This window comes from Vanessa cardui, chromosome 16 (assembly GCF_905220365.1).
Source record: "Vanessa cardui chromosome 16, ilVanCard2.1, whole genome shotgun sequence".
NCBI classification, from domain to species: Eukaryota; Metazoa; Arthropoda; class Insecta; order Lepidoptera; family Nymphalidae; genus Vanessa; species Vanessa cardui.
Window position 1 is genome coordinate 7,018,027 of NC_061138.1, and position 26,483 is coordinate 7,044,509.

Sequence of the window (26,483 nt, forward strand, 5' to 3'; positions counted from 1 at the left end):
GTTAGAATTCTCCAAATTAACAAAATGATCAGAATAGCATAATCTACGTCCAAAGGTTTCTATGGTACTTTTACATTATATAAATAATTATTATTAGTTTAGTTTCATTTAGTTAAGCGTACAGCTTGTTTTTGCAAAAACCATGTAACCATAACACTCTAAGGGATTACGCTTGCCGGCCTATATGTCGTTGACCTATTAAAGCCTACTTCAAATAAACAACAAAATGTACTTTACCTAGTGTTATTTTACATTATTTTCAGATCAAGGTTTGAAATATTCATTCAATAAGAATCGCCACGAAACTTTCTTTCTATTTCACAGACTAAATTATATATAATATTATATTAAGTATATAATATATCTTTGACACCTTAATATAATTCGAATATATATTATTATTCGTTTTTAAGCAGATTTAAATTAAATAATATCTTTCTTATATCTGTAGCGTTACTTTAAAGTCGCCGTCACACATATACTATCAGCTAGTCGTTTCACTTTTCTAACAGCATATTGATATGGATAATTTTGAAGGGTTTTATTCATACAATATTAATACTTAATTGAAACAAAGTTGTGATACTTGCAGTATACATTCAATAACTTAATTTCACCGAATGGAATTTTATTCTTAAACAAAAAAGTCGTAAAACTCGTTCAATGTAGTTCGCTTTAATTTCACGTCATTGGACTACCGTGACAGTGATGAACCGAGCAGTGTGAAGTTCTGGATGTCCTTGCTCTGTGTAAATATCAGCTTCCTGAATGACCTTCTTACACCGGTTTACAATTCGAGATTGCCCTTAGTAATACTTTCTATAAATACAATGCAAAACAGTTTCAGGCATCAGTTGCTTCTCATCCGAACAACACAGACCAAGATGTTCAAATTGGTGGTGTTGTGCGCTTTCCTCGCCGCGGCGGTGGGTGAACCTAGTGTGCTCTTTTCACCATTGGCGTACTCCAGGAGCTACATATTACCGGCTACAACAACTATCACCAACCAGGCCAGCAGTGTTATTCATCCATCACCAGCATTGTATACCGCACCCTGGGCTTACGGCACTCCTCTAGCCCATCTTATCAAGAAACGATCTGCTGCATTCATCGGCTCATATCCTGCAACAAGCTACATAGCTCCTACTCCGTTGTTGGCCTCGTACGCTGCTGCTCCTTTGCCGACCACGTTCTCTTACGCCGCGGTCGCTCCTTTGACCGCAACTTACTCAGCGCCAATCTACAGTACCGCTCATTTGATTAAGAAGCGTTCTGCTGGATTGTACTTGCCTACAACCTACTTTGCTCCAAGATACACTGCAGCAACTCCTTTGGTGGCGTCAACATATACCGCTCATGCACCTGTGTTCTCAACGCCGTTTGTGTCCGCTACTCCGATAACTTACTCGCATTTGATAAAGAAACGATCCGCTGCTCTGAACTTAGCATACTCAGCACCTGCATCCTACTCGCATCAGTCTAGAGTCGACATTCAAAGTACCCCTGCTATTGCTTCATATTCGTACTCAGGCCCTGCTGCATACTCTATCCCTACTCTTTACTCAAGCCCCGCTCTATACTCAAGCCCTGCTTTGATTTCTCACATTTAACTTAAACCTTCGAGGATAATTAATAAATGAACAGAAACCAAAATCACTGGAAATTCAAAATTGATCGCAACACTGTTATTTTTCTTTATTTTACAATGTACATGTTAGAACACTGTAAATAAAATAAATGAAATATCAAAATAAAAAAGGTTTTATTTGTGTCTAAAATAATACATTTTTATTCAGTTCTATGCTTTCCACATTGAAAGGTCAATATAAATTGTATGAAAAAGCTAACAACTAGTTAAAAAGAACACTCAATCTATTTTCACTTTTATTTGTCCATTTCCAGGTGCTTACCACATTAAAATCAAAGAGTCATTATTAATAATATATGTCTATAACATTTGAGAATCCAATTTGTCAATAAAACTTTTGACGCCAGTTTCATAATATAAAAAAGTACAGAAATTCGAAGTGGTCAATTAAAGAGATAATTCAATAATAGTCCCTTAAAATATAATTTGTCTTGTATAAATATAAAAGATTAGACGTAAGCTATACAGAATAATTAACACATACAAGCCTGTGGACAATTTCACAAAAAATATGAAGTAAAATTTGTTACCTACCAATTCATGGAACTAAAATAATGCTTCCACATAAAATAACCGAATGGGTCCTTTTTATGTCAAGGAAATTACGTAGAATAATTTTTATAAGTCTTAAAGTCTCTTTGATATTTGGATGCGAATTTATCTGTCATACTTGTGTAGTTACGATGACATTATCTGTAGTTTCTTCAACAATTGTTTCATATTTCTTAGTATTTTCTGAATCAGTCTTCGTTATTTCTTCATAGTCTTGATTTTGTCCAATAGAAATCGGATGTTCTAGAGCTCTTGCTAACGGTAGATTTTGAAAGAAGCTTAGCGCTACCGGCGTAAGGACCACGTCGTTTGTCACCGGGGTTAACACTAGCTTGCTTGTTCTCTCTTCCATCGTTGGATATGTTGCATATACAGCCGGACTGTACACCACAGGTGCGATAATTTCTGAAGAATGTTTTACGTCTACCCGAGATTGATATGAAACTGCACTCGGCGCGGCATATATAACGGGTAGTTGATGCAATTGACAACTGACTTTGGATAGTATAGAAAATATTAAAATTTGTCGGTACATTTTGAAGCCGTATTCGGTTATTGGTAGTATAAAATTGTTGATCGCTGTTTTATAGATGCATAACGGTAAATATGCATCGATTGCGCGTGCTTATGAATTCAAGTTCGTGGTTGATGGTCAAACAGGTTGTTGCATCACAGCGGCCGATGGCCGGATTAAGATGCACGATTCGTTTTGATTTATGTATGTGTTTACATTTGTGAGTCATTTTACTACTCGCGTTGTTTTATATGATGCACATTGTCATTCTCTCTGATATAGACATTTTACTTTTATATAAATAATTATATTCGATTACTATGATACAATTTTAGTTAATTGATTCCAATAGAATCTTATCTCTACAGATCAGTTGTTAATGATTGTTTATTTGAAATCACAAGAATCATATTTTAATTGCTTTTGATGAGTATAATGTGGAAATTTACATACAAGCAAAATTGCCTTGTCCGACTGCACTTTTAATAATTAAACTCTCTTACCCGATACGATAACAATCAATTTTTTTACAATAAAATCTTTACCTAATTAGAATTGAATACTATTACTAATGGTGTACTATTGTTGGTAGCTGATCCTATGCATTCTCTATGAATGTGTTTTTTTTCTTAATACTTCAATCTTTGTCTTATTTACACGTACATTCTTTTCTGTTTCATCTGAACAAATTATTTAATTATCATAATTTAACTTAATAAACCAATAGTTTTAAAAATCTAGCGCGCAGTGTTATTTCGCTTATGTATAATATCCTAGCAACCCACCCGGTTTCGCCTTTATTTTCATCAAAAATATAACACCTCTTCTCATTGCCTCCACTGGTGACAGGAGGGCTGGTTCGTTTTTTGCCCAGAGGATCGGAATTGCGATTCAACGGGGAAATGCTGCTAGCATTCTTGCCACCATTCCACGCGGTCAAGATTTATACAATAACTAGTTTTTAGTTCATATTTGTATATATTTAAGCATTTAATGTTATTAATTCTTATGTTAATAAAGATAGATATAATATTAAAAATAATTGATTAAAGTAATAATAAAATGCGCTTTTTACTTATTCTTGTTTTAATTATTTGATAATGATTAAAGAGAATAATATTAAATTCTGTAATTGATAGAAGATGATATTATTAGTGAACTTTTCTTTTTCTCTTTTATAGTTCTTCCTTTAAATGAAACTTAGTTTTAGTGTAGATAAAGTCTAGAGCAGAAATCGACTTCTTATAGCAAAATATTATGAAAAAAGACAGTTTACATGTTTTCATGTCTTTAGAAAACATAAGAATCCGAGAAATGTTAAGAACGAAATATTAAAAAAAATATATTTTTTACTGTTTCTCACATTTTAATTGACACCCAAATTAATTATCAATTATGTGTAATAATTAGGTATAAATCACGTAAAAATAAAATATTTTGTTTTTAATAGTTCATTTATTTCGGCAGTATTGACTTATTTGACATACAATGGTTTCATTTTTTTAAAACATTGTTCGTTGTTACTTTATCGATTTACCAGGAGTGCACAGAGAGAGCCTTAGGCACTACAGCGGAGTAGCCGTAAGCGGGGGCGAAAGGAGCGGTGTAGGCAGTCGCATAAGGTGTTGAGTAGACCGGAGATACAACGCTGTGGTAACCAGGAGCTACCACGGAACTGTAGGTCACTGGCACGACCGAGCGCTTGGCGAGATGATGGACACCAGCAAGTGCCTTGGCTTGGTAGTGGGCGATGCGGCTGGCGACTACTTCAGGAGTGTCCAAAGGTACACCGTTGACAGCATCGAGAACTACAGCTGGAGAGTTGGGTGCTTGCGAAAGGGTAGTGACGGGTACAACGCCAGTTACGTATGGTGAGTATGCAGCGCTGTACACAGCGGGTACGACGGGCGATCCGTGGACTACGCTGTTACTGTACTGCGACACTGAGCTGACAGCTGGCACCGCGGTGTACGCTACGGGTACGTACGGGCTGGGCTTGGCAGCTGCCAAAGCGACCGCGGACAGTAAAACCACCAACTTGAACATTGTAGAATGTTGAGATGTTCGATCGATGAAGGAACTCGACTGATGCTCCACACCTCGCTTCTAATGCTTATATAGTAAGATGTGAAACATATGAGCCACAAAAAATGCTACCGAATCACCTTCAAATGATAGTCATAGATAGCCGTTGTCAACCAACATTGTTTTTTTATAATGTGTTAAATATATACTCGACTTTTTTAGACGGAAGTCTTCGGTCTAAATATCAAGGCGTCGAAAATAAAACATTAATGGATAATTATTGTAATTTTAATTTGTCCAATGGTCTAGAATATGAAAATTAATAGCGTTGACAGCAATATACCTATTAGTTTTACACGTTTTAAACTAAAGTATTTTAATACACTGTATTGATGCATGTAGCAGACACTCTTATTTTCGCTGAATAAATAGACGGTACTTCTTTTATTTAAATATTTAAAAATAAAATTCGAGCTGTTCCTCGTGTTTTCATCTGCATTAAATTTAACTTCCCGTAATTAATATGCTCATGGTGTCAATCAAGTCCCATCCTGCCTATCTATGTGGAAATTAAGATCAATTCATTGGTTTATTGGAAGTAACAGACAGTCAATCATTTTTATTAGTCTAATATTTCATCCCGAATATTAAAATGAAACTTAAAATGTACACAACGAAAATGGAAATTAATCATGTTATTTCAAGATGCGACTATATTTACGTTTTAGAGTTATATGTTCATTAGCAAAAAACATTATATTCTACGTAATGTTAGAATTATTACAATAAAATGAATATTAAATTACTTTGCTTAAAATAAAAATATAATTATCAACATTTTATTATGTTTCTAAGGTATATTTTTTATTTGAATAAATATAAATATTTTTAAATAACAATATAGTTATACTTCTTAATATCTTACAATAATTAAAATTTTAATATAGCAAATTTTAGTTTTGTATCAGTGTATAGAAGAATGTGTTTAGAATAAAAAACAAACAACCTTTTCGAATAGTTGATATCTACCTGGTCTAAATATGTGTTATTACCTATGCATTATAATTTATTATGCCAGTTTTTACCAATTGCAAAAAATCCTAATTCTAAATAAGATTTTATACCTTGTTTATACTAGGGAAGGATTTAATTATATGAATTTAAGAGACGTTTATATCAAACGCATACCTACGTTTATGTTTAGACTTTGGTGTCGAAAAAGAAATGTATTTTTTTATAGTTTATACTACAAAAGAGCCGAGATGGCCCAGTGGTTAGAACGCTTGTATCTCAACCGATGATTTGGGGTTCAAACCTAGGCGAGCACCACTATATATATGTTCTTAATTTGTGTTTATAATTCATCTCGTGCTCGGCGGTGAAGGAAAACATCGTGAGGAAACATGCATGTGACTAATTTCATTGATATTCTGCCAAATGTGCATTCCACCAACCCGCATTGGAACAACGTGGTGGAACATGTTCCAAGCCCTGTGCTTAATGGAAGAGGAGGCCATTAGCAAAGCAGTGAGAAATTTACAGACTGTTACTTTCTACAATTGTTATATTGTTATGGTCTAGTCTAGTTTATTACACGCGTAAATGATATTACTCAGTGAACTTGTAAAGATTATTAAATATAAAGTGAATTCATGTAAGCGAAGATGTTTATTTATCGGAGGATTTTCTCGTGTTAGCGCTGAAGTCTGGGTCACACGTGGTCCGCGAAAACAATACCCAAACGGACGCGTGTATCACTGAATGTAGGTTTCAACATTGCATCGAGAGTTTTCTTATTATCGATAATGGAAAATATAAAGCTTTTGTTTTTATAAAACCAATCACCAACCAACCAACATCGAACAATTTTACTTGTTTTAAAACATAGAGAGTATTAATGAGAACTAAAATCCCTAGCATATAGCATTTATAATCTTCTGTCGTAAGTTGATATTTATTTTTATTTCGTTTTCCTTGGTGGTAGGGTTTTGTGCAAGTCCGCCTGGGTAGGTACCACCCACTCATCAGATATTCTACCGCTAAACAACAGTACGCAGTATTGCACTCACCCTTCAAACCGAAATACAGTTTGAAGGGTGAGTAAGCCAGTGTAACTACAAGCACAAGAGCCATATCATCTTAGTTCCCAAGGTTGGTGATGGTGGAGCATTGACGATATAAGGAATAGTTAATATTTCTTACAGCGTCATTGTCTACTTACCATCAGGTGGCCCATATGCTCGTCCGCCACCCTATTCCATAAAAAAGAAATGAAAGATTAATAAAAATGATAAAAATATGGTAACACACGGCCAGTTTTCTCATGTCGGCAAGGGAGTGCTAGGCAGACTTAAAATTGGGAAATAAGCTTTTCAAACAAATATTGTTCATTGAATGAAGCCTCATCTCCCTTATTTGTGATTTGGATGATGCATTGTATCCTCAGAATATAGTGATTACGAAAAAATTGTATTGTAAAAGAAAAAACACATTTTAAAACCTAGAAAAATGTAATGATGCCCCGAGCATGCTCTGCCTGAGGCCTCGACACGATTAGTCCGGCCCTGTGAAAACATTATTATTTTGTTGATTTTATATCGAAAAACATTTTTCAGGCTTAAAATTACTACAAGCTTAGTTATTTACTTGGATAGGAATAAACCATAAAACTTAATTTATAATACGAACTCAATTTAAACACACACTTAATTCTTATAATTAATATATTATGATATTAGCCTATATTATGATTTATATTTGGTCGTTATCTATAAGTAATGTTTGAAACTACAAAAGAGATTGGACACTATATTTCACCATTAGAAAATTATTTTTATCCGAAAGTAACATAAGCTAAATTTTAATTACATTAAAAATAAGATTTCAGTTTAAAATAATAGTGTTTGTAACGCAAAACAAAATAAACAGCACTACTTATCGCATTAGTTATTCTAAGCAGTCGTTGTTGTTCTTAATTTCTTGTTTAGTTAATATCTCCTATTTTATTATATATATTTTATGTATTTATTTATGTATGTACATGTATATTTATATTATATATATTTATTGTTATTTGTGTATTGTGTACTACTGTATTATGTATTTATACTACATATAAATAAAATGACTTAAAGTTATGTCCATTCCCTTTTATGTCAATATTATGATCCTCTGCCCAAAGGTTGCCTGGAAGAGATCGCTGCTTAGCGATAACAAAATAACATAAGCGACTTATGTGTAACAAAAATGTTATTTTTAGTTTTAAGATTAGGTGCAATAAAGAATAAATAAAGAAATTAAAAACTAGTATCATAAATATTTCATGTTAAATAACTATAAATGTGATTTCCAAACGTCGTTTTAAATATTACTTTTGTATGCTAAGCAGCGTTTTTCACTGCAAAGATTTGCCACTGGTACTGCCACATACAGGTGGCAGGTCCTAGTTCGAGTGAAGTAAAGTAAAAGTAAGTGCTTTATTCATTTAATGTAAAATTTTTTTTTTTTCAAATTATACGTGAAACCTCTTGTGAGTGCCACTTTGCCACACACATTTCTTCTTCTCATTAATGTACAGTATTTTCTAAATTTCAACAAAAGAAGTAAAGATCACTGAGTAATAGAAAAATAAATATGTCAATTACTTGTATTGTGTCATAACATTTTTATATTAGAATATTAAGTAACACTATGACTGATGAAACTGTTGATGACTGATGATGATGTTTGGCTCGTTTTCGCAATTTCATAATGATTACTTCTATGTACCTTTCATAATTGTCTGCTTTAGAAAAATGTATATATTAAGTCAATTTAAGCTAATCACATTATTGAACATATACTTTAGGCTATTATTATTTCATTAGATATATGTAATTAATATAATGTTAGTTCTATGAGTATAAATAAAATGTATATAGCCAGTGCTATCTTTATGTAATTTTATCAAGAAATAATTATTTATAAAGTTTTTATTCCTTCCAAATTTAAATTTATTAAAAGTAAAACTAATTACATATAAAATGACCGCTTATGCAGTCTATAATTCGGAAAAAGATGCATTTAACACGTAGTAGCCCAGGTAGGCTAAGGAACAAAATCTTGGATTTATATTGTGTATTAAGCTTTAAAATTAATTTAAACTTCCTAACATTTTATTTATTCAATAAAAAGGTCATATTGATGCTCTCACTATTAACGTCTAATTAAGAAATTAAAAAAAAATAATTAGTGTGTATTTATTTATTTTAAAGTTTAATTAATCCTTCTTCACAACTGAACCGAGGATTCTTCTTCTCACTTTAATGATGACCTTTAGTAAGGGTGGATTCCATAGGCGCTAGTGAGGACTGGTCCTGATACAGCAATAGGTGCTCCTGCACGAGTTATAGCTGCTGGGTACACGTAGTGGCCGGCGTAGTTGGATATGACTGGGGCGGCTGAGTATGAGGACACCACTTGCGGCCCGGCTAGGAATGCAGCAGATCGTTTCTGGATTTTATGCTCCTCGAGGGCCTTTGCTTCCAGGTGAGCTGCGCGAGCTGCAGCAACTTCAGGTGTTTCAGTAGGAGCTACGGGTAAAGCGGCAGCATCAACAGATGGTAAAGGCTCGATGTTAGCAGCTTTAACAACTGGCACGGCGGGAGCGATAGCTGGAGAGTAGATCGATGAGGCGTACGTAGCAGCAATAGGGGCGCTGTATGCTATTGGAATGCCACTAATTGAGTTGAAAACAGGTGCAGCAGCAAAAGTGTCGATAATAGCTGGAGACGATTTGATGTCGACACGAGACTGAGATGATACGGCAGCGGGAGCGCCAACCAATGGAGCTGTATACGCAGCCGGTGCTGCAAAAGCGGCTGGTACAGCTAATGCAGCAGGTGAAGCGTATGCAATGGGTGCTGCGAACGCGGGAGCAGCAATAATTGCAGGTTCAGCGATAGCGGCACGTGTCAGTGGTTCTGATTGAGTTGCAACTATGGCTGGTGATGATTTGACATCTACTCGGGACTGGTGTGAAATCGCTGCTGGAGCAACTAAAACGGCGGGAGCAGCATAGCTCACTATACCAGATTTGAGTTCACCAGGCTTGGCAGAGGCCAGGGCCATCAAGGAAAGTAACACCACCAGCGTATTCATCGTGGTCTGTGTTAGTTCAGAAGTGATCGACTAGGGAATATACACTGATGCTTTCTTTAGGGCGTCGAACGTATTTATACTCGAGATGCAAATGCATCAAAAATCAAGTTCATGAGAAGGTACGTTTACTCATCGTATGACATTAACATGTGGCTCCGAAAGCTCTTATTGGTAGCGTTAAGTTACCAATAAATTATACAAAAATACATACTTACAATTTTATACATATAACTACAGGTCTGAAAAAATATTAATTTATTTAATATACTTTTTTATGTAGATTTCTTTTAACTCGCAAATAATCATTTTATTAAAATAGTTTATATAAATATTTTCTTGTTTTAAAGTTAAATGAAAAATACTTGTATGACATTTTTTTCTGATCTGATAAGTATTTTTATTTTTATCCTTATAAATAATATATTTATTTTGACGTAAAGCAACAATAATAATGAATAGCTTTATGGAGTCTAACATAGTTTTGTATATACTCATAACTACGAGAGGACGGAAACTATAGAAATAATACTAGAATAATTATGTAAATAATTAAGCTAATTACTATTTGATTCACGCAAAAATAAAAATCGAATTTTATATTTATTTATTCATTTATAGGTACACAAACAGAATACCATCAGAACATATATTAAAATTACGAAATTACACAATTTTCAGCTAGATTACATTGCTAAGCATGTGTACACGCACATATCAATTATAATATCAATGATATGAACTTTTCATATTAAAATTCATTTATATTTCAGAATAGACATCGATCATGTAGTATGTTGTGATTTTGTTACATTTAACTTATTTTAAAGTAATCAGAGATTTTTTTTTCAGCTCGATCGCTTTGCACGCGTATGTCTAATACACGATAACTTTATTTGTGTTAGTAGACTTCTAATACGTGTACGTATACGACACACATAAATTTTATTAATAATTATTGAAAATATGTTTTTAGTTGACTTTACGTTTTACTTAACAGAACGACGGTTGCTCAATACGGGATTATAATTATGATTAAAAGCGTGGACATAGAGTATATATTGATTAATAGGCAGCATTCTTAAAAGTTAATTATACTTGATTGACATACTCTGTAATAAAAATGGCGGAAAAAAGGTGCTTCTGGGTTTCTTGACGGTACTTTTCAGTAGGTAGCTTTTCATTTAATTCAACACTGTTAACACGAATCAAAAATACTGTTATAAGCCTACTTGAACAAAGAAATATTGTTTTTGGTTAAATAAAACAGGCACGTTTATGAAATATAAAATATAAATATAAAATTATTGCATTTTATAATTGTTTCAAATGGCTTAGTTATATGATCAGTTATTGTGATCACTATTTTTTATAAAATACCTCGGCTGTCAGACTAACACGATAAACTCAAAAACTACCGAATGGGTTTTCATACAATTGCCATCAATAGTATTAAAAGTATATAGTTAATCAAGGTTTTATGTAATTAGGTAAAATATTAAGGTGATTTTTGAACGTGCCTGAAGAAAGGGCCTTGGGCCCCTGGCAATTTGGCGTACGTTGCGTAAACCGATACAGCTATTTGTAATACGCAATGTGCCAATTTGTTTACATCTAAATATTTCGAGTAAAATTTTATTTCAGACTACAACAAACGCATAAATTGATATTTGCACACTGACTTATGCATCCCTTCACCTTCGAATACGACATGAATTATAAAAAAAAATAAACCTAGGCTTTGAACCCTTATTTATGGTTACGTATTCCAGCCACTAGCTTATCTATACATATATTCAGATTTATTGTTACTATTGTTTACCGACTAAAATAAAAAAAGCCATTCATTCGTGTAATGATAATAAACAAAGATGCCGTACGTTTCTTTTAAAATTTACAATGATGTTAAGAACTTAAAATATTTCAATTAATCGTCCTCCGTTTTTAACGTCGAAGAACAATAAATAAAACTTCTTATTAAATCAAGTTTTAAAGACTGTTATAAATATATAGTAAATGTCGAACAAGTCGGGCTAGTACAGTAATTTAAGCCCGTTGACTTGTTTAAAGTATGGTGATTATTTCTTTTTGTTATTATTCTATAAAGCGAAATGTTAAGGTTTACTGTGCGGCCTTGAGCGAGCTTTCGTTCCTTGCCACCGGACTGATGGGCGGAGTTTTGCTCTACTATCTGTATAGAGCTGCTATTTTACGTTGCTTATTATTTAAATATTTAAAATAATTTGTTGTTTTGATTAATGTCGTTTTAAAAATATAATAAATATATATTTTTAGTTTATGTTTTGATAACATAAAATCGCAATGGAAATTAAGTGAAACATTACATACGTCAGAAACATTATGATTGAACATTACGTTCACAAATATTGCACCTAAAATTTTACTATAATTTTATGTAAACAGAATATTTAAAAAAAATCTATTAGGCATTGTGTTTCTGATAATCAATTTATGTCAATAAATTGTATTAAAATTATAAAAACGAAAGTAACTCTTTCTGTTTGTCTCTGTCACTGAACCGTTTTCAATTAACTTTGGTAGAAAGCAAGATGGTATTAAAAGAAAGGCTATCGGTTCATTTTTTATGCCTAAAATTCTAACAATCAACTCCTAAAACGCGAAGCTACTTGCGATTAGCAGAGTATAAAATAGATGTCGATACTCAAATGTTTCTTTATAAAATGACAGCTCCTAGTTTATATAGAACAGCGACAAATACTGGCCGCATTAAATGGTATGCGGAATAAGTGCACCATAAATGGGCATAGGTTTATCCACTATTGTTTGCTATAACATTAATTACTCTATAGCCAGACAGCAAGATGTAGTCGTATATACAATCAAAACTGGTTTTTATTTCATCCTAAAAATAAATACATTTTGACCTACATAAAAGAAAATTAATTTATGTTTTGTTACTAAAAATAACGAAATAACCGCACTCATGTGGGTGATATTTGTGTTAAAATTACATAAATAATGATTGGAATAAAACAAGTATGTTATAAATAAATATTTAATTTATTTCGTACATCCAAACAAATTTTCCAAATGAGCTTAACTTATGAATTAAATAAATTTGACTGTTGCGTGTCTTGACCGAAGCCGGGTTAATGTGAGGCTTAGTAGGCTATATGCTTACCAGCCGTGGGCTAAGCCATGACCGAGAGGAGCAGCTAGAACGGGAGCATGAGCGGCAACAATCGGCGCATGCGCAGCTACAGCAACAGCAGGAGTCGCGATCTGCGGAGAAATATTTTACATCATTACATAGTATAAAACAAAATCACTTACCGTCTGTCCCTATGTAAGATTAGATCTTTAAAATTACGCAACGGATATTGATGATTTTTTTTTAATAGATATACATATTCGAGAGGAAGGTGTTTGTATATAAATTGTGGACACTATAGTAAAGAAACATTGATTATTTTAGAAGTTTATAATTTGAAGTCGTAAACAAATTTTGTAGTATATTTAGTATCAGTATTGCACCCGTGCGAGGCCGCATGTTTATTTAAAAACCCAATAACTTCTTACTGAGCATAGATTCTGATCTTATGGACCACTGTATCTGTTTTAAAAACTAGCCACAAGACCAACTATTCAGTTAGCCAGTTGAGGAAGTTAGCCTCTATATTATACATTACCTATAAATATATGTTATCTATATTAATATCTGACAAACGTATATACTATTAAAACACACGCTTTCTTACCTAATACCTAACATTTAAAGCAATTTAAATCGCAATGCATTGATGGTAGTATTATTTATAGTATGAATAGATTAGGCAAAGGAGTTTTTGTGTATATTGAAGAATTTAATTCTAAAATCCGGTCCACATCTGTCCCGTAGTCTACACAAAAACTAGTCACAAAAAATATAAATTGACAAAATGTTCTAAATATTCTATCATTCCGACGATGACTTTAAATAATTTAAATTGTGTATGATAAATTTAACTGAAAGCAACTCTGTCTGGCTGTCGCTCTTCCACGATCAAATTGCTGAATCAAATTTCATGAAATTTGGATCAGCAAACTTGAACTCCAAAAAAGTACAGGCTAGGCTACTTTTTTGCCTAACCAACAGCCTAAACGCGAGTGAAGCCACGGGCGCTTACTAGTAAATTATATTTACCCTGACTGTGTTAGCGTATGAGGTGGCTACTGGGACGGCTTGTTTGACGATGGGGGCGCTAATAATGGGCGCACCGACCACAGCGTGGCCGCCAACGAGACCGTGTCCCCAAGGAGATGCGATGGGAGCAACTAGACCGGGGGATGCGACTACAACAGCCAGGAGGGCGGCGAATGCGACCTGGAAGAAAAAAAAAGTTACAGTAGTGTACAGAGTCTATTATTTGTCTAATAGTTTATGTTTCATATCTTATATAATATAATTAAGCATAGGGCTAGTTAATGATATGTTCAAAAAATTACCAAGAATTTCGAATGATCGATTTTAAGAAATGAGTTTTGCAAAAGCAGGTAATGATAAAAATTTTAAAAATCTAATTGCAAAATTGAACGTTATTAAATGTAAAAATCATTCAATATGACTATTCAAAACATATAAAGAAAATTTGTTCTCAATATTGAGCATTGATGTTAATTGTGTTTCTCGTAAAATAAACGTAAAGAGTATGCATAAAATTATCCCTCGAGACACAGGATATGTAAATTAAAATAGTCCATCACCAATTATCACATTTGATAAACGTCGAAAAATCATTTATATACATAGACTCGAATTCAATAAAACACATTATATGCTTTTCAAAATGTTTCTGATTAATATTAAAAATAAGATTTTATTATGCTGGCTTTTTTAAATTGGTATTGATGCAAACTAATAACTGATATAATAATAACTATATTATATCATATCAGTATAATCTAGCGTCTAGGCATCAGTTAAGCTATCTGTGTATCCGATCTTAAATTTGATTTCAATTATATGATTTCAGAAGTACTGAAGGTGTCTACCTACAGTTGGTGTCGCATTATATAATGGTAACAGAAAAAGTTTTTATTTATTACATTCCCAATGTCAAATAAGGCAAGTTATACTCGTACTTGATTTCTATCAATTGGCCTTTAAAACACTTTCGCTCATCTATCTAGTTAAAACTGAGGTGAAAAATGTATGTTGTGAGTAATCAAAGTATTATTGAAGCAAAATGTTAGTCCAAAGTGCAATTGATTTATGTCAGAACAAGTCTTTAACGCTAGAAATATTATTTTCAAAGTGTGCTTTAAATATAGTGATTACAAAGCTATGTTAATATGTAAGGCATCGATCATACTGTGTCCTTTGAAGTGAATGCAACAAAACAATCATTACAAGTTACTAGAACCTGATAGTCGTTTTTATGCCGTATTTCTAAGGTATTTTTAGTTAGTTATGCGAAAATAAACATGATAAGAATGTTATTTAAAAATAATCCTTTTTTTATGGTAAAGGTTGGCGGACGAGCATTTGGGCCACCTGATGGTAAGTGGTCACCATCGCCCATAGACAATGACGCTGTAAGAAATATTAACTATTCCACCTAGGCTACTTTTCAAATCAATATGCCACCAACCTTGGGAACTAAGATGTTATGTCCCTTGTGCCTGTAGTTACACTGGCTCACTCACCCTTCAAACCGGAACACAACAATACTGAGTACTGTTTTTTGGCGGTAGAATAACTGATGAGTGGGTGGTACCTACCCAGACAGGCTTGCACAAAGCCCTACCACCAAATCTAGTTTATTGAAATGTTTAATTTATTATTAATATATTCTGTACGCATGAGAAAAAATAAATTGCATGCGCTAATGATATTTTCATCGTTATAATAAAAAGCAACAAAAAAATGCCTTCGTATATTTAATATTAATATGACAAATTTAATTTAACTTTTTCCACAAGATATTTTAAATTTAATTTTTTAATTCGATATAGTATTTCAAAGATAATTTTTCAAAGTCGATGTTTTTTTAAGCACTAAATACGGATAAGATTTTCGTTTGCGTAAATGTCAATGTTATTTAACAAACTTTGAATCAAAGGTAGCGTAGGTTTATTGATCTAAATATGTGGGTATTAAATCCTTTCTAACAAGGCTGCCTCGGACAATCACGAGTCACGACATAGACGCATGCGCATTAATACTTAATCTATACAATATGATATCGCAACCCTGTTTGCCTGATATTTGGTTAAAATATATTGGTAATATTTGATATTACCGGGATAAATATATGTCCAAATAATGTTATAAAATTATTGCAACATACATAATATGGTAGATTTCTTAATTTCATAGTATAAGAGGTGCTATTTATTATTTGTGGCTAATTACAGTAGCGCTCTGATACTCCAAATGAGTCACAACAAAACGAGCTATTGATCTGGTAGTAGAATGGCTAAGTGATAAATAAAGCAAGTACCCACCCAGATCTAGACGGTTTTACACAAAGCCCTTCTAGTATCAGATATATACTTAATATGATTTTGAAATACTTATAAACATTTTATCCATTAGTGTCTTATGGACTTGTGAAATATATAACATTCAAGTTATTATTTGGAACGTTTACATTTCCAAAACAAATACATTTTTCAAATAAGCGCCAATTATGATGAAAACGTTTAAATAATTGAAGGTGAATAATATGGTAGTAGCCAGTAATTAAACTAACTAATTACATTCCAATTTAGTCGGCGAACAGAATAAAGCTCGTTTCAAATGTACAGATATACCAAGAAACGAGTTGTCAATATCTGTATTATTATTTAAATTACCCTTCAAGCGCCGAAGAGATAAATCTTTTATCAACAAATGCCTCTTGGCAAAATCAATATATATATTTTTTGCAGCAAGGTTTTTGTCATTCGTTTCTAGAAAATAATTCCACGGGTAGTTTAACATTTTCTAATGAAAGTTACATTAAAACCCCAATAAGGAATGGAATTAAACTCATCAATCGACAAATATCAGGCTACATCAAATTTTATGACTTATGATAATTATTTTATTTAATGACCTTACGATACTTGAGATCTCCAAGTTATATTAATTTCAACATATTATATCAATTTCAATTCTACACTTCAATTTATATTAGACAAATTTAAATAAAGCAAATTATTTACATATTCGAAAAAACTGTAACCAAATAGGTTATATATATTTCTAAAACTAAGGAAAATGACATTAGTCTTTATGTCAGGTCTTCCACTACCCTATTATTTCAATTATATTGTGTAATTCCAATAATTCTATCTCAAAGGTTACCTGGAAATGTTACAATAAGCAATAAGGTCGCCTTCGCAAGCTTTTATCACATTGTTTACCTTATCCAACCATTTGTGTAATTGTATGCAATAAAGTTTATAAATAAATTATATTTTGAAGTGGTGCTTAATAACATTCACCACAATGATAAACTTATAAGTGCCAGCGGAGCGAGTTTTACATTATTATTTAATTTAAGTGATGTATATTAAATAAAATTAATGAAGAAAACACAGGCATACAATTGTCGAAATGTAAAAATTATACAGTTTACCTAACTTTTCATTAAATTTTGTTTTTAAATTAAGTTTACTATAAAACATTATCTCTCATTTAAATATATTAAAATTAATACGTATGTTTTATTTCGTTTATGCGCTTTTGTTAATCTTTGACCTGACTGACTGGGAACGTTAAAGAATATAGTTGCTGACAGTACGCGTTGTTTTCTGACTTAACATTAATGAATAATAGATGGCGCTATTATTTCAGTAGTCGAATTTAAATCGATATCATTGTACGAAAAAATTAAAAAAAAAATTGACCTCCATATAAAAACGTGGCCATATAATCTCTTATTATATACGAGGACGAAGTTGAGTGTTGAAGGTAGTAAATATCGAGAGCTTCAATTTTCGGCATCTATTTACGCGTAACGACTAATGTTACACTTTTTATACCTTATAAGAAGTTTGGCCTCGACAGGTCGTTGCCGTTAACGAGAATGTCAAGTTCAAGTCAATAAAAACACGAAATGATATTGTAAAAACTTGATCACTTTCACGGCCTACCGACATCACGGACGTAAATATCTGGTCTATTTATTCAAAACAATGACTATTTCAGTTTAAATTGTTTACAAACTCATCTATGTAAGCTCGCGTCGTGTATGTTTAGATTTAAAAAAATATATAACGAATTTTATTAAAAATAATAGTAACCAAAATAAATAAATAAATATGAGACAACATCACATACATTACTCTGATCCCAATGTAAGTAGCTAAAGCACTTGTGTTATGGAAATCAGAAATAACGACGGTACCACAAACACCCAGACCCAAGACAACATAGAAAACTAATGGTAAATCTACATCGACTCGGCCGGGAATCGAACCCGGGACCCATGAAATCGGTGTACACACTACTCGACCACGGAGGTCGAGGTAATAAATAATGGGAACATGTTAATAGTATAATATTATGATGAAATATTAGACGAATAATTTAAATTGTGGGATTAATAGAACTGTTATTATATAATAAAGGTTTAACATACGCTGTTTCGAAATTTTGAAAACATGACGAACATTCTTCGAAATGTTATCACGCTGACTGAGAACTAAAACGTGATACTCTATGATGGTAACTGTAGTCTTCCCAAAACGTTTCAAGTATTCCGCGATAAGCGAAGCGGGATTATATATTAATAATTAATTTTGTATTAATAAATATATAGTAGTAATCGATATTGGCAAATATATTATAATTATATAGTATATTATAAAATATAAACATATAAATACTGTTCTGTATGTAACACAGATGTATGATGTTAAACCTCTTTTTATGTTTTTTTTTATTGAGTTTTGTTTAACTTATTGTCTAAATTATAATAAATATTTCATTATTATGATGTTAATTATTCTGTAATATAAGTTGAAGCACATTATTATATAAAATGTTTTTGTTATTTCTTACCAGCTTGTACATTTTGATGGGGGTTTGGTGAAAGGATTACTTAGAACCGAAGAAGAAGGGAGTAGGTACGAATGTGCAAAGGGCCTAGAACTACCGAGCTTTTATAGGGCTTAGAGACATAACTCGGCCAAATCTGTCTAACCCTACCAGCTGGGCCTAGGTCATCGATATCAATTTTAATCTGATATCTCGGTACAGATAGAAAAATAAATCAATATAAAAATAAAAATTAATTACTTAAAAAACAAAAAGCAATCATATACATCTGCGTAAAAGTCGAGATGGCCCAGTGGTTAGAACGCGTGCATCTTAACCGATGATTGCGGGTTCAAACCCAGGCAAGCACCGCTCATTTATGTGCTTAATTTGCCTTTATAATTCATCTCGTGCTCAGCGGTGAAGGAAATCATCGTGAGGAAACCTGCATGTGACAAATTTCATAGAAATTCTGTCACATGTGTATTCCACCAACCCGCATTGGAACAGCGTGGTGGAATATGTACCAAACATTCTCCTCAAAGGGAGAGGAGACCGTTAGCCTCCAATCCAATCCAATCCATCAGCCCATTTCCGTCCACTGCTGGACATAGGCCTCTCCAATTGCACGCCACTGAGATCGTTCTTGGGCTACTCGCATCCAGCTCCTGCCAGCCGTCTTGCGTAAGTCGTCACTCCACCGTGCCCGAGGACGTCCTACACTACGTTTGCCGAGACGTGGTCTCCACTCTAGAACACGTTTCCCCTAACGGTTATCGGTTCTGCGGCAAATATGGCCAGCCCACTGCCACTTCAGCTTACTAATCCGGTGGGCTATGTCGATGACTTTGGTTCTCTGGCGGATCGCCTCATTTCTGATGCGATCCCGCAGAGAAACGCCGAGCATAGCCCTTTCCATAGCACGCTGAGCGACTTTAAACTGGTGGACCAGCCTTGCCGTGAGTGTCCACGTTTCGGCTCCGTATGTCATGACGGGTAGGACGCACTGGTTGAAGACTTTCGTCTTAAGGCACTGTGGGATCGACGATGTAAAGATTCGACGTAATTTTCCAAACGCTGCCCAACCTAGCTGAATTCTTCTATTCACCTCGTCCTCAAGGTTGTTTCTACCAAATCGCAGAGTCTGCCCAAGGTAGACATATTTTTGAACAACTTCGAGGACGGTACCGTGTATCGCAATCGGTTCCGGTAGAACATGTTCACTGAACATGACCTTTGTTTTATCCAAGTTCATCCGTAGGCCGATACGCATAGAAGACTCAGCCAGATCGTTCAGCATTTGTTGTAGGTCCTGCAGCGTTTCTGCTACGATGACGATGTCGTCCGCAAATCTCAAGTGAGAGATGTATTCGCCATTGATGTTGATGCCACGTCCTTTCCAGTTCAGTGTCTTGAACATATCCTCCATTGCATTAGTGAACAATTTGGGGGAAATAACGTCCCCTTGTCTCACTCCTCGATGCAATGGTATGGGATTTGTTTGCTGATTCTGTACTCGGACGGACATGGTGGCGGCTTCGTAGAGACATCTCATCACTTGGTTATATCGCCAATCAACTTGGCAACGCTGCAGGGACTCCAGAACAGCCCAGATTTCAACCGAGTCAAAGGCCTTCTCATAGTCCACGAATGCAAGACACAGGGGCCGATTATACTCTTGGGACTTCTGTATAATCTGCCGCACTGTGTGGATGTGGTCTATGGTGGCGTATCCGGTCCGAAACCCGGCCTGTTCTGGGGGTTGGAATTCGTCGAATCTTCGCGCAAGACGGTTCGTGATCACTCTTGAAAACAGCTTATAGACGTGACTCAGTAGGGATATGGGACGATAGTTCTTCAGCAGGGTTTTGTCTCCCTTTTTGAAGAACAGGACGACCACACTCCTACTCCACGCCTCCGGAGTTCTCCCTTCGAAGAGGACAGAGTTAAAAAGCTTTTGGAGTTCCTTGAGTACCGGATTACCTCCTGCTTTTAATAACTCTATAGTAATACCGTCCTCTCCAGGGGCTTTTCCATTTTTAAGCTGTTTAAGAGCAATCTCAATTTCGCCAACACTGACTTCAGGCAGGTCTTCTGAGAAATGGCGTGTTAATGTAGCTCTAGAATCCTCATTTTCGGGATCAGGTCGAGGTGCATGCGATGCGTATAATTGGCCGTAGAAGTCCTCTACTTCCGAAAGAACTGCCGTCTTGGAAGAAACGACTTCTCCACTTGATGTGGTCAACTCCGTCAGGTGGCTCCTTCCAAGAGATTGTACGAACACCTTAGACCCCCGATTCTGCTCGATTGCTCTTTCAATCGTAAGAGTATTGGAGCACCGAAGGTCGTGTCGTACGCGCTTGCTGATCTCTCGGTTTAGTTGCCGCTTCTCTGACGAAGTGACAGGTGGGTTTTCACGTCGTTTCTTCATTAGCCCTAAGGTCTCTTCTGAAAGTTTGGACTTCCTGCCCTTACGCTGCATGCCACAAAATCTTGTACCTTCTTCCCTGAGAATTCGAACTACATTTTCTAGGGTCTGGTTTACGTCTGTTGTGGTTTTCACGGCAGCGAATCGGTTCTCCAGGTTTGACTGGAACGTTTCAGATCCCGCAATGGGTTGGAGCAGATTTGGTCGGAGCGTGGACTTCATCAGACGGACGCGCTCTGCCCTAAAATCGATATTCAGAGAGCCTCGGACAAGTCGGTGATCACTACCGGTGTTGAACCTGTTGATCACAGAGACGTCTCTGAATATGTGCCTCTTGTCTGTCATGATGAAGTCTATCTCATTTTTGGTCATAGTGTCGGGGCTTTGCCACGTCCACTTCCTTTGGGGCTGTTTCTTGAAGAAGGAGTTCATCAAGAAGAGCCCCTCCCGTTCGAGGAAGTTGACAAGCATTTGCCCCCTATGATTCCTACTTCAAAATCCATGGGGTCCTACTACCGATTCGCTGCAATTCTGTACTCCCACTTTAGCGTTAAAGTCCCCCATGACAACGTTGTAGTGGGTTTTCGTGGTGAAGTGGAGGGCCCTCGATATATCATCGAATAATTCTTCCACTTCATCGTCCGAGTGTGTCGAGGTCGGTGCGTACGCTTGCACCACCTTGAGGCTGTACCTCTCGGTGAGCTTTATTACGAGGTACGCAACCCTGTTCGACACACTGGAGATTTCCACAACGTTGTCAGCTAGGGACTTATTTACCAGAAACCCAACGCCACCTTGGGATTGTTGGTCTCCCTCTCGGAAGTACATTAGGTGGCCCGAATCGAGGGTTACGGTGTCCTCTCCCTCTCTCCGGATTTCACATAACCCTAATATGTGCCACCTAATTTTCCCAAGTTCTACCTCAAGTTGCGCCAGATGCGAGTCAAGCCGTAGCATGCGTCCGTTGTACGTCGCAAGGGTCAGTCGGTTGTGGTGGCCTCCCGTAGCCCGGTGATTCTTAGCACCCCCTGTCCCGACGTTACCATCATCACCACCATGACGAGGAATAGCGGGGCTGCCGGGAACTGGGGGCCGTGGCTTGTGTGAGTGCTGCATATAGAGGATATTGCCCATAATCGCCACGCTGGGCAGGCGTGTTGGCGATCGCAGAACGTAGCTACTCGCACCGGTGACGCTGCTGCCCGTCATCGGCCTGTGGTATTTAGCTACGTTTATTTTGATGGTTATACCGCCATCATTCGGTCGCCAAAGCCTCGTTTGCTAGTTGGCAGGATGCACCACGGGCAGGTGAGGTTGGCTTGGGGCGCTTAGATGTAATTTGCGCCCCCTTACATCCTACCGTTAGCCTAGCAGTGGGAATTTACAGGCTGTTGTTGTTGTTGTATACATCTACGTAAGAGATAAATTTGTGTATAGCCATACGTAAAATAAAATAATGTTTTCTAACGTGAACGATTTCATTCGTTCATTCATTCGTAAAAACAAAGAAATGTCTACGCTTTAATTGCAGTACATTAACACTAAATACGTTTCTAAATATCAATTAAAACTGTGTTGAATTTATCAAAACATTGTAACAATACATAATTATTACATCATTGGCATTCGAATGTTCTGTTATTTTGTTTTATGATATAAATTCAAGGTAAAACTTTTTGCTTGTTGTTTTGTTTTTATCTTTATAATTCAATTATAATAAACATGGAATAATTAATGAAGTGGCCATATTGAAATTGATAGAAGTTATTTAAATCAGTGATAGCCTTAGTGATGTTGTAAGTTTTATTTTAAACTTTCCTCGCGTGTTACGGTGTCCGTTTTAATTTGTTATGCAAAATATTCCTATATCCTTTCTTGGAGTTTTAGTTTGCTCCATACCAAATTTCATCAAATTCGGTTCAGCGGCTTAATCGTGAAAGAGCGACATACAGACAGAGCTTGCTTTGCTTTTATTTATAATATTATAATATAGATTTTATCAAATAACGATATTTTTTATTTAAATTTATTTAATTCAAGAAGGAATTATATAAAATATTTTCAATTGTCTCTTGAAAGAGAAATTTTAAAGGACTCTACAAAACTTTACTGACTTATATTCACTGACTAAAAATTCAAAGTTACGTTGAATAAAAATGTATATTGTATACTGAAACAAGAAATAATAATCATTAGAATACTCTAAAATAACCTGATAATGTTTTTGCTAACCGTACATCGACCACTTGGTTCTACTGTTGAACTTATTTTTAATTCCACTCATTCCATGCATACAATATACGGCGATGAAAGAACTTTGATATTTACAATACGAACACTAAGAAAAATCATCAAAGAATATCAAGTGAATGATTAAATAAATCAAAATAAAATAAATAATTAACTAGAAATAACTATTATAAAATAGTTAAAACATTATCATAGGCGATATTTTTTAAGAATCAGATGTAGTATTTTATTTAATATTTTATATAAGTAAAGTTTTGATATTTATAACTTTATTTTAAAGATAAAGTATTCGTTATTTAGTAATTGTTTGTATATAAATCACATGAATATCAAAACTATTTGATCCACCTAAGACATACTTTCCTGGCTATGAGTAAAGTAAATAAAATTTATTTATCTTTGCCTTTATGAAAATTGCTTGTTTGTAACACATGACACTTTTAGAGCAATAGATATACGAGTATTTTGCAGAGTATTTAACAATTAGAACCAGAACCTGTAAAAAGGTTTATTATTATAAATCTTTATTATCTATTTTATTATTATATGAATATTATAAATGTGGATGTCCACTCTGTCTGTCTACCTGTTTGTCGCTCTTTCACGAACAAACCGCTGAACCCAATTCAATGAAATTTGGTATGAAGCAAACTTGAACTCCAAGAAAGGCTATTTATTTGCCTAACACATGACAACCAACGCCCTAATACTTGAGCAGACCCGCAACCAACTACTAGTAAATCATATATTAACACTTTAAAAGATTATTTTTTTTTGTACAAAATAAAAACGAAACACTAATTTTTATTTTACTTTAATTCATTACTTAGCAAACAAATAGAATACCAGATGTTAAATTTTTGTCACCGTCCATTAACATTATTGTCGTTAGAAATTTATACGCCATTTCCCTTGTACTGAACAACAATACTAAGTATTATTTTTTGACGGTAGAATGTCTCATGTATACTGACCAATAAGAAAATTTTCTAGCAACCTTATCTGTATGTTCGTGACTTTAGTGAATGTTTGTGTATAAAATCAAAATAAACTATATTCAAGAAGGCTTTTACAAACACTTTTGAATCGTCATTTTACAATTAAATGAAGCTACCACCGGTTCGGAAAGTAGATTCTACCGAGAAGAACCAGCAAGAAACTCAGTTGTTACTCTTTTTTAACATTTAAAAAATACAAAGTCATGTTAGTTAAATACAATTATTTCAATTAATTTATCATGCTTGGAAGTCAAGAGGTATTAACAGGTATCGATCAATTACATTACTACTTATGTTATTAATTAATTATCTTATTTGATTAAGACTGTGGTTCGAGGTGTTATATGTTTATATCGAAGTTACCGATACTACACTGTAAAATAGATAATTTTAATAAGTTACTAAATTCAGGTTTAATACCATAATTTTATTAATAAACAGATAATAATAGGTCCATCATCACCAGTTTGATTAACAATGTAGTTATGGCTGTCTATAAAATAGTTGTTGAGTATTTTTGATTGTTTATCATATAGAATGTTTTAAATATTAATTGAACGAATATCTTAAAACAAAGAGTTTAATAGATATTATGAATTAGTCTATGGCTCTAGTTTATACCTATCTCGTTACGTTAGCTAAACGAGGGCAGGCCGTTTCAATGACACTAATCGGTGGTCAGCTTGTTATCATTTCATATCACGACACAGGCATTCATTATTTTATTTTTAATGAGTAATAGTATAACACTCATTTCTATCAAAATATTTGATCCTGTTTTATTATCTTAATGAGCTTTATGAATACGACTAAAATCTTTTTATTTATGTTATTATTCACAATAAAATATTTAAGTGCAACGTTAAAAAACAACATACACTATAAACTTAGCTGTATATTTTGTATATGGTATTAATTACGCATACTTAAGAACAAATAAAAGGATGTTTTTTATGGAACAATTATTTAATATATAATTATTTATTCATATAATATAATATATACATATACCTACATATATAACAATATAACACAGCTTTTTTGAGCAAGTCACTGGGCAATGATAACACCAAAATTTGCTTATAAGTAGTAGGGGGCGGAGACGTATCTAGCTGCAGCTACGTATGGGTTGGCGAGGTAAGGAGAGGCGGCTGCGACGTAAGGGGAAGCGGCAGCGACGTAAGGGGCAGGGGCTGCTGCAACGTAGGGAGCGGAGGCGACGACTGGGGCAGCAACAGCGTGGTTGACTGAGTGTGCGGAGTATGAACTAGCGTAGGGAGCCACAGCGTATGCCGCGGGCGCTACTGCGGGAGCCACAAGCGCGGCTGGTGCAGCAGCGAGCGGCAGCACTCCGGCATTGGCGGCGGCGACGGCGAGGGAGAAGATTACCTTTAAAATATAACAACATTAATATATATTCATAAAATGTTGAATAAAAGAGTATTATACAAATTATTTTTTTCTTTTATTCGATATATTATCAAAATATAAAAATACTTACAACAAATTTGGCGATCATTTTGCTTGATTTGGTGACTGCTCACTTGTTAGTTCACTAAAGGATTCGATGGACTGTGTCGTCTCGAAGGTACCATCACATTTTATACCAAATGCTCATTTCATTGAGCAATGGTACGTACGACGAATACGTAGCTAACTAATGCGCAGGACATCGCTGTTGGCACCACGATTTTTGACCCAGACTCGGCTGACGGGCAATGCATTCTAATTTAAACTTTGTGTACATCAATTTCACTGTAGGTTATATAACGGCCGAAAGGGAAAAGTACTTCCTAGGTTACTAGCAAATACACCACTATTTGACTAGAATAAAACTAGTATTATCTGTAATTAGGTTAACTGTTAACATAATCTTTAAAAACGTTAAGAATAAAGTCCTACAGTCGGTTTAAACGGCAATTAAATGATTGCTTAATTTCATC

The 26,483-nt window shown here is 34.6% G+C and overlaps 5 protein-coding genes across 5 annotated transcripts; 1 reads left to right on the forward strand and 4 right to left on the reverse strand.

Moving 5' to 3' along the window:
* The first annotated feature begins 835 nt into the window (after positions 1-835).
* On the forward strand, positions 836-1,729 carry LOC124536084 (pupal cuticle protein G1A-like). Its single transcript, XM_047112520.1, has one exon. It carries the CDS (start codon positions 885-887, stop codon positions 1,608-1,610), a length of 726 nt encoding a protein of 241 aa, XP_046968476.1. The 5' UTR covers positions 836-884; the 3' UTR covers positions 1,611-1,729.
* A 2,435-nt stretch (positions 1,730-4,164) lies between these two features.
* Positions 4,165-4,921, reverse strand: LOC124536089 (vitelline membrane protein Vm26Ab-like). Its single transcript, XM_047112525.1, has one exon. It carries the CDS (start codon positions 4,758-4,760, stop codon positions 4,248-4,250), a length of 513 nt encoding a protein of 170 aa, XP_046968481.1. The 5' UTR covers positions 4,761-4,921; the 3' UTR covers positions 4,165-4,247.
* Positions 4,922-8,956: 4,035 nt separating this feature from the next.
* On the reverse strand, positions 8,957-10,034 carry LOC124536083 (cuticle protein 16.5-like). Its single transcript, XM_047112519.1, has one exon. The coding sequence runs from the start codon at positions 9,876-9,878 to the stop codon at positions 9,054-9,056; it is 825 nt and encodes a 274-aa protein (XP_046968475.1). The 5' UTR covers positions 9,879-10,034; the 3' UTR covers positions 8,957-9,053.
* Positions 10,035-12,898: 2,864 nt separating this feature from the next.
* On the reverse strand, positions 12,899-19,025 carry LOC124536094 (cuticle protein 70, isoforms A and B-like). The gene is made up of 3 exons (XM_047112530.1): positions 18,889-19,025; positions 14,041-14,220; positions 12,899-13,139 (listed from the first exon to the last, which is right to left on the reverse strand). The coding sequence occupies exons 1-3, from the start codon at positions 18,898-18,900 to the stop codon at positions 13,035-13,037; spliced, it is 297 nt and encodes a 98-aa protein (XP_046968486.1). The 5' UTR covers positions 18,901-19,025; the 3' UTR covers positions 12,899-13,034.
* A 6,462-nt stretch (positions 19,026-25,487) lies between these two features.
* On the reverse strand, positions 25,488-26,195 carry LOC124536093 (cuticle protein 16.5-like). Its single transcript, XM_047112528.1, has 2 exons — positions 26,042-26,195; positions 25,488-25,929 (listed from the first exon to the last, which is right to left on the reverse strand). Exons 1-2 carry the CDS (start codon positions 26,057-26,059, stop codon positions 25,621-25,623), a joined length of 327 nt encoding a protein of 108 aa, XP_046968484.1. The 5' UTR covers positions 26,060-26,195; the 3' UTR covers positions 25,488-25,620.
* Positions 26,196-26,483: the final 288 nt, after the last annotated feature.

Excerpts from the sequence above, each read along its gene's own strand:
- LOC124536083 (XM_047112519.1), bottom strand. The coding sequence starts at position 9,878 with ATGAATACGCTGGTGGTGTTACTTTCCTTGATGGCCCTGGCCTCTGCC.
- LOC124536084 (XM_047112520.1), top strand. The coding sequence starts at position 885 with ATGTTCAAATTGGTGGTGTTGTGCGCTTTCCTCGCCGCGGCGGTGGGT.
- LOC124536094 (XM_047112530.1), bottom strand. Across the intron at positions 13,140-14,040 it reads CATACGCTAACACAGTCAGG|ATCGCGACTCCTGCTGTTGC; the intron begins GTAAATATAATT and ends ATTTCTCCGCAG.
- LOC124536089 (XM_047112525.1), bottom strand. The coding sequence starts at position 4,760 with ATGTTCAAGTTGGTGGTTTTACTGTCCGCGGTCGCTTTGGCAGCTGCC.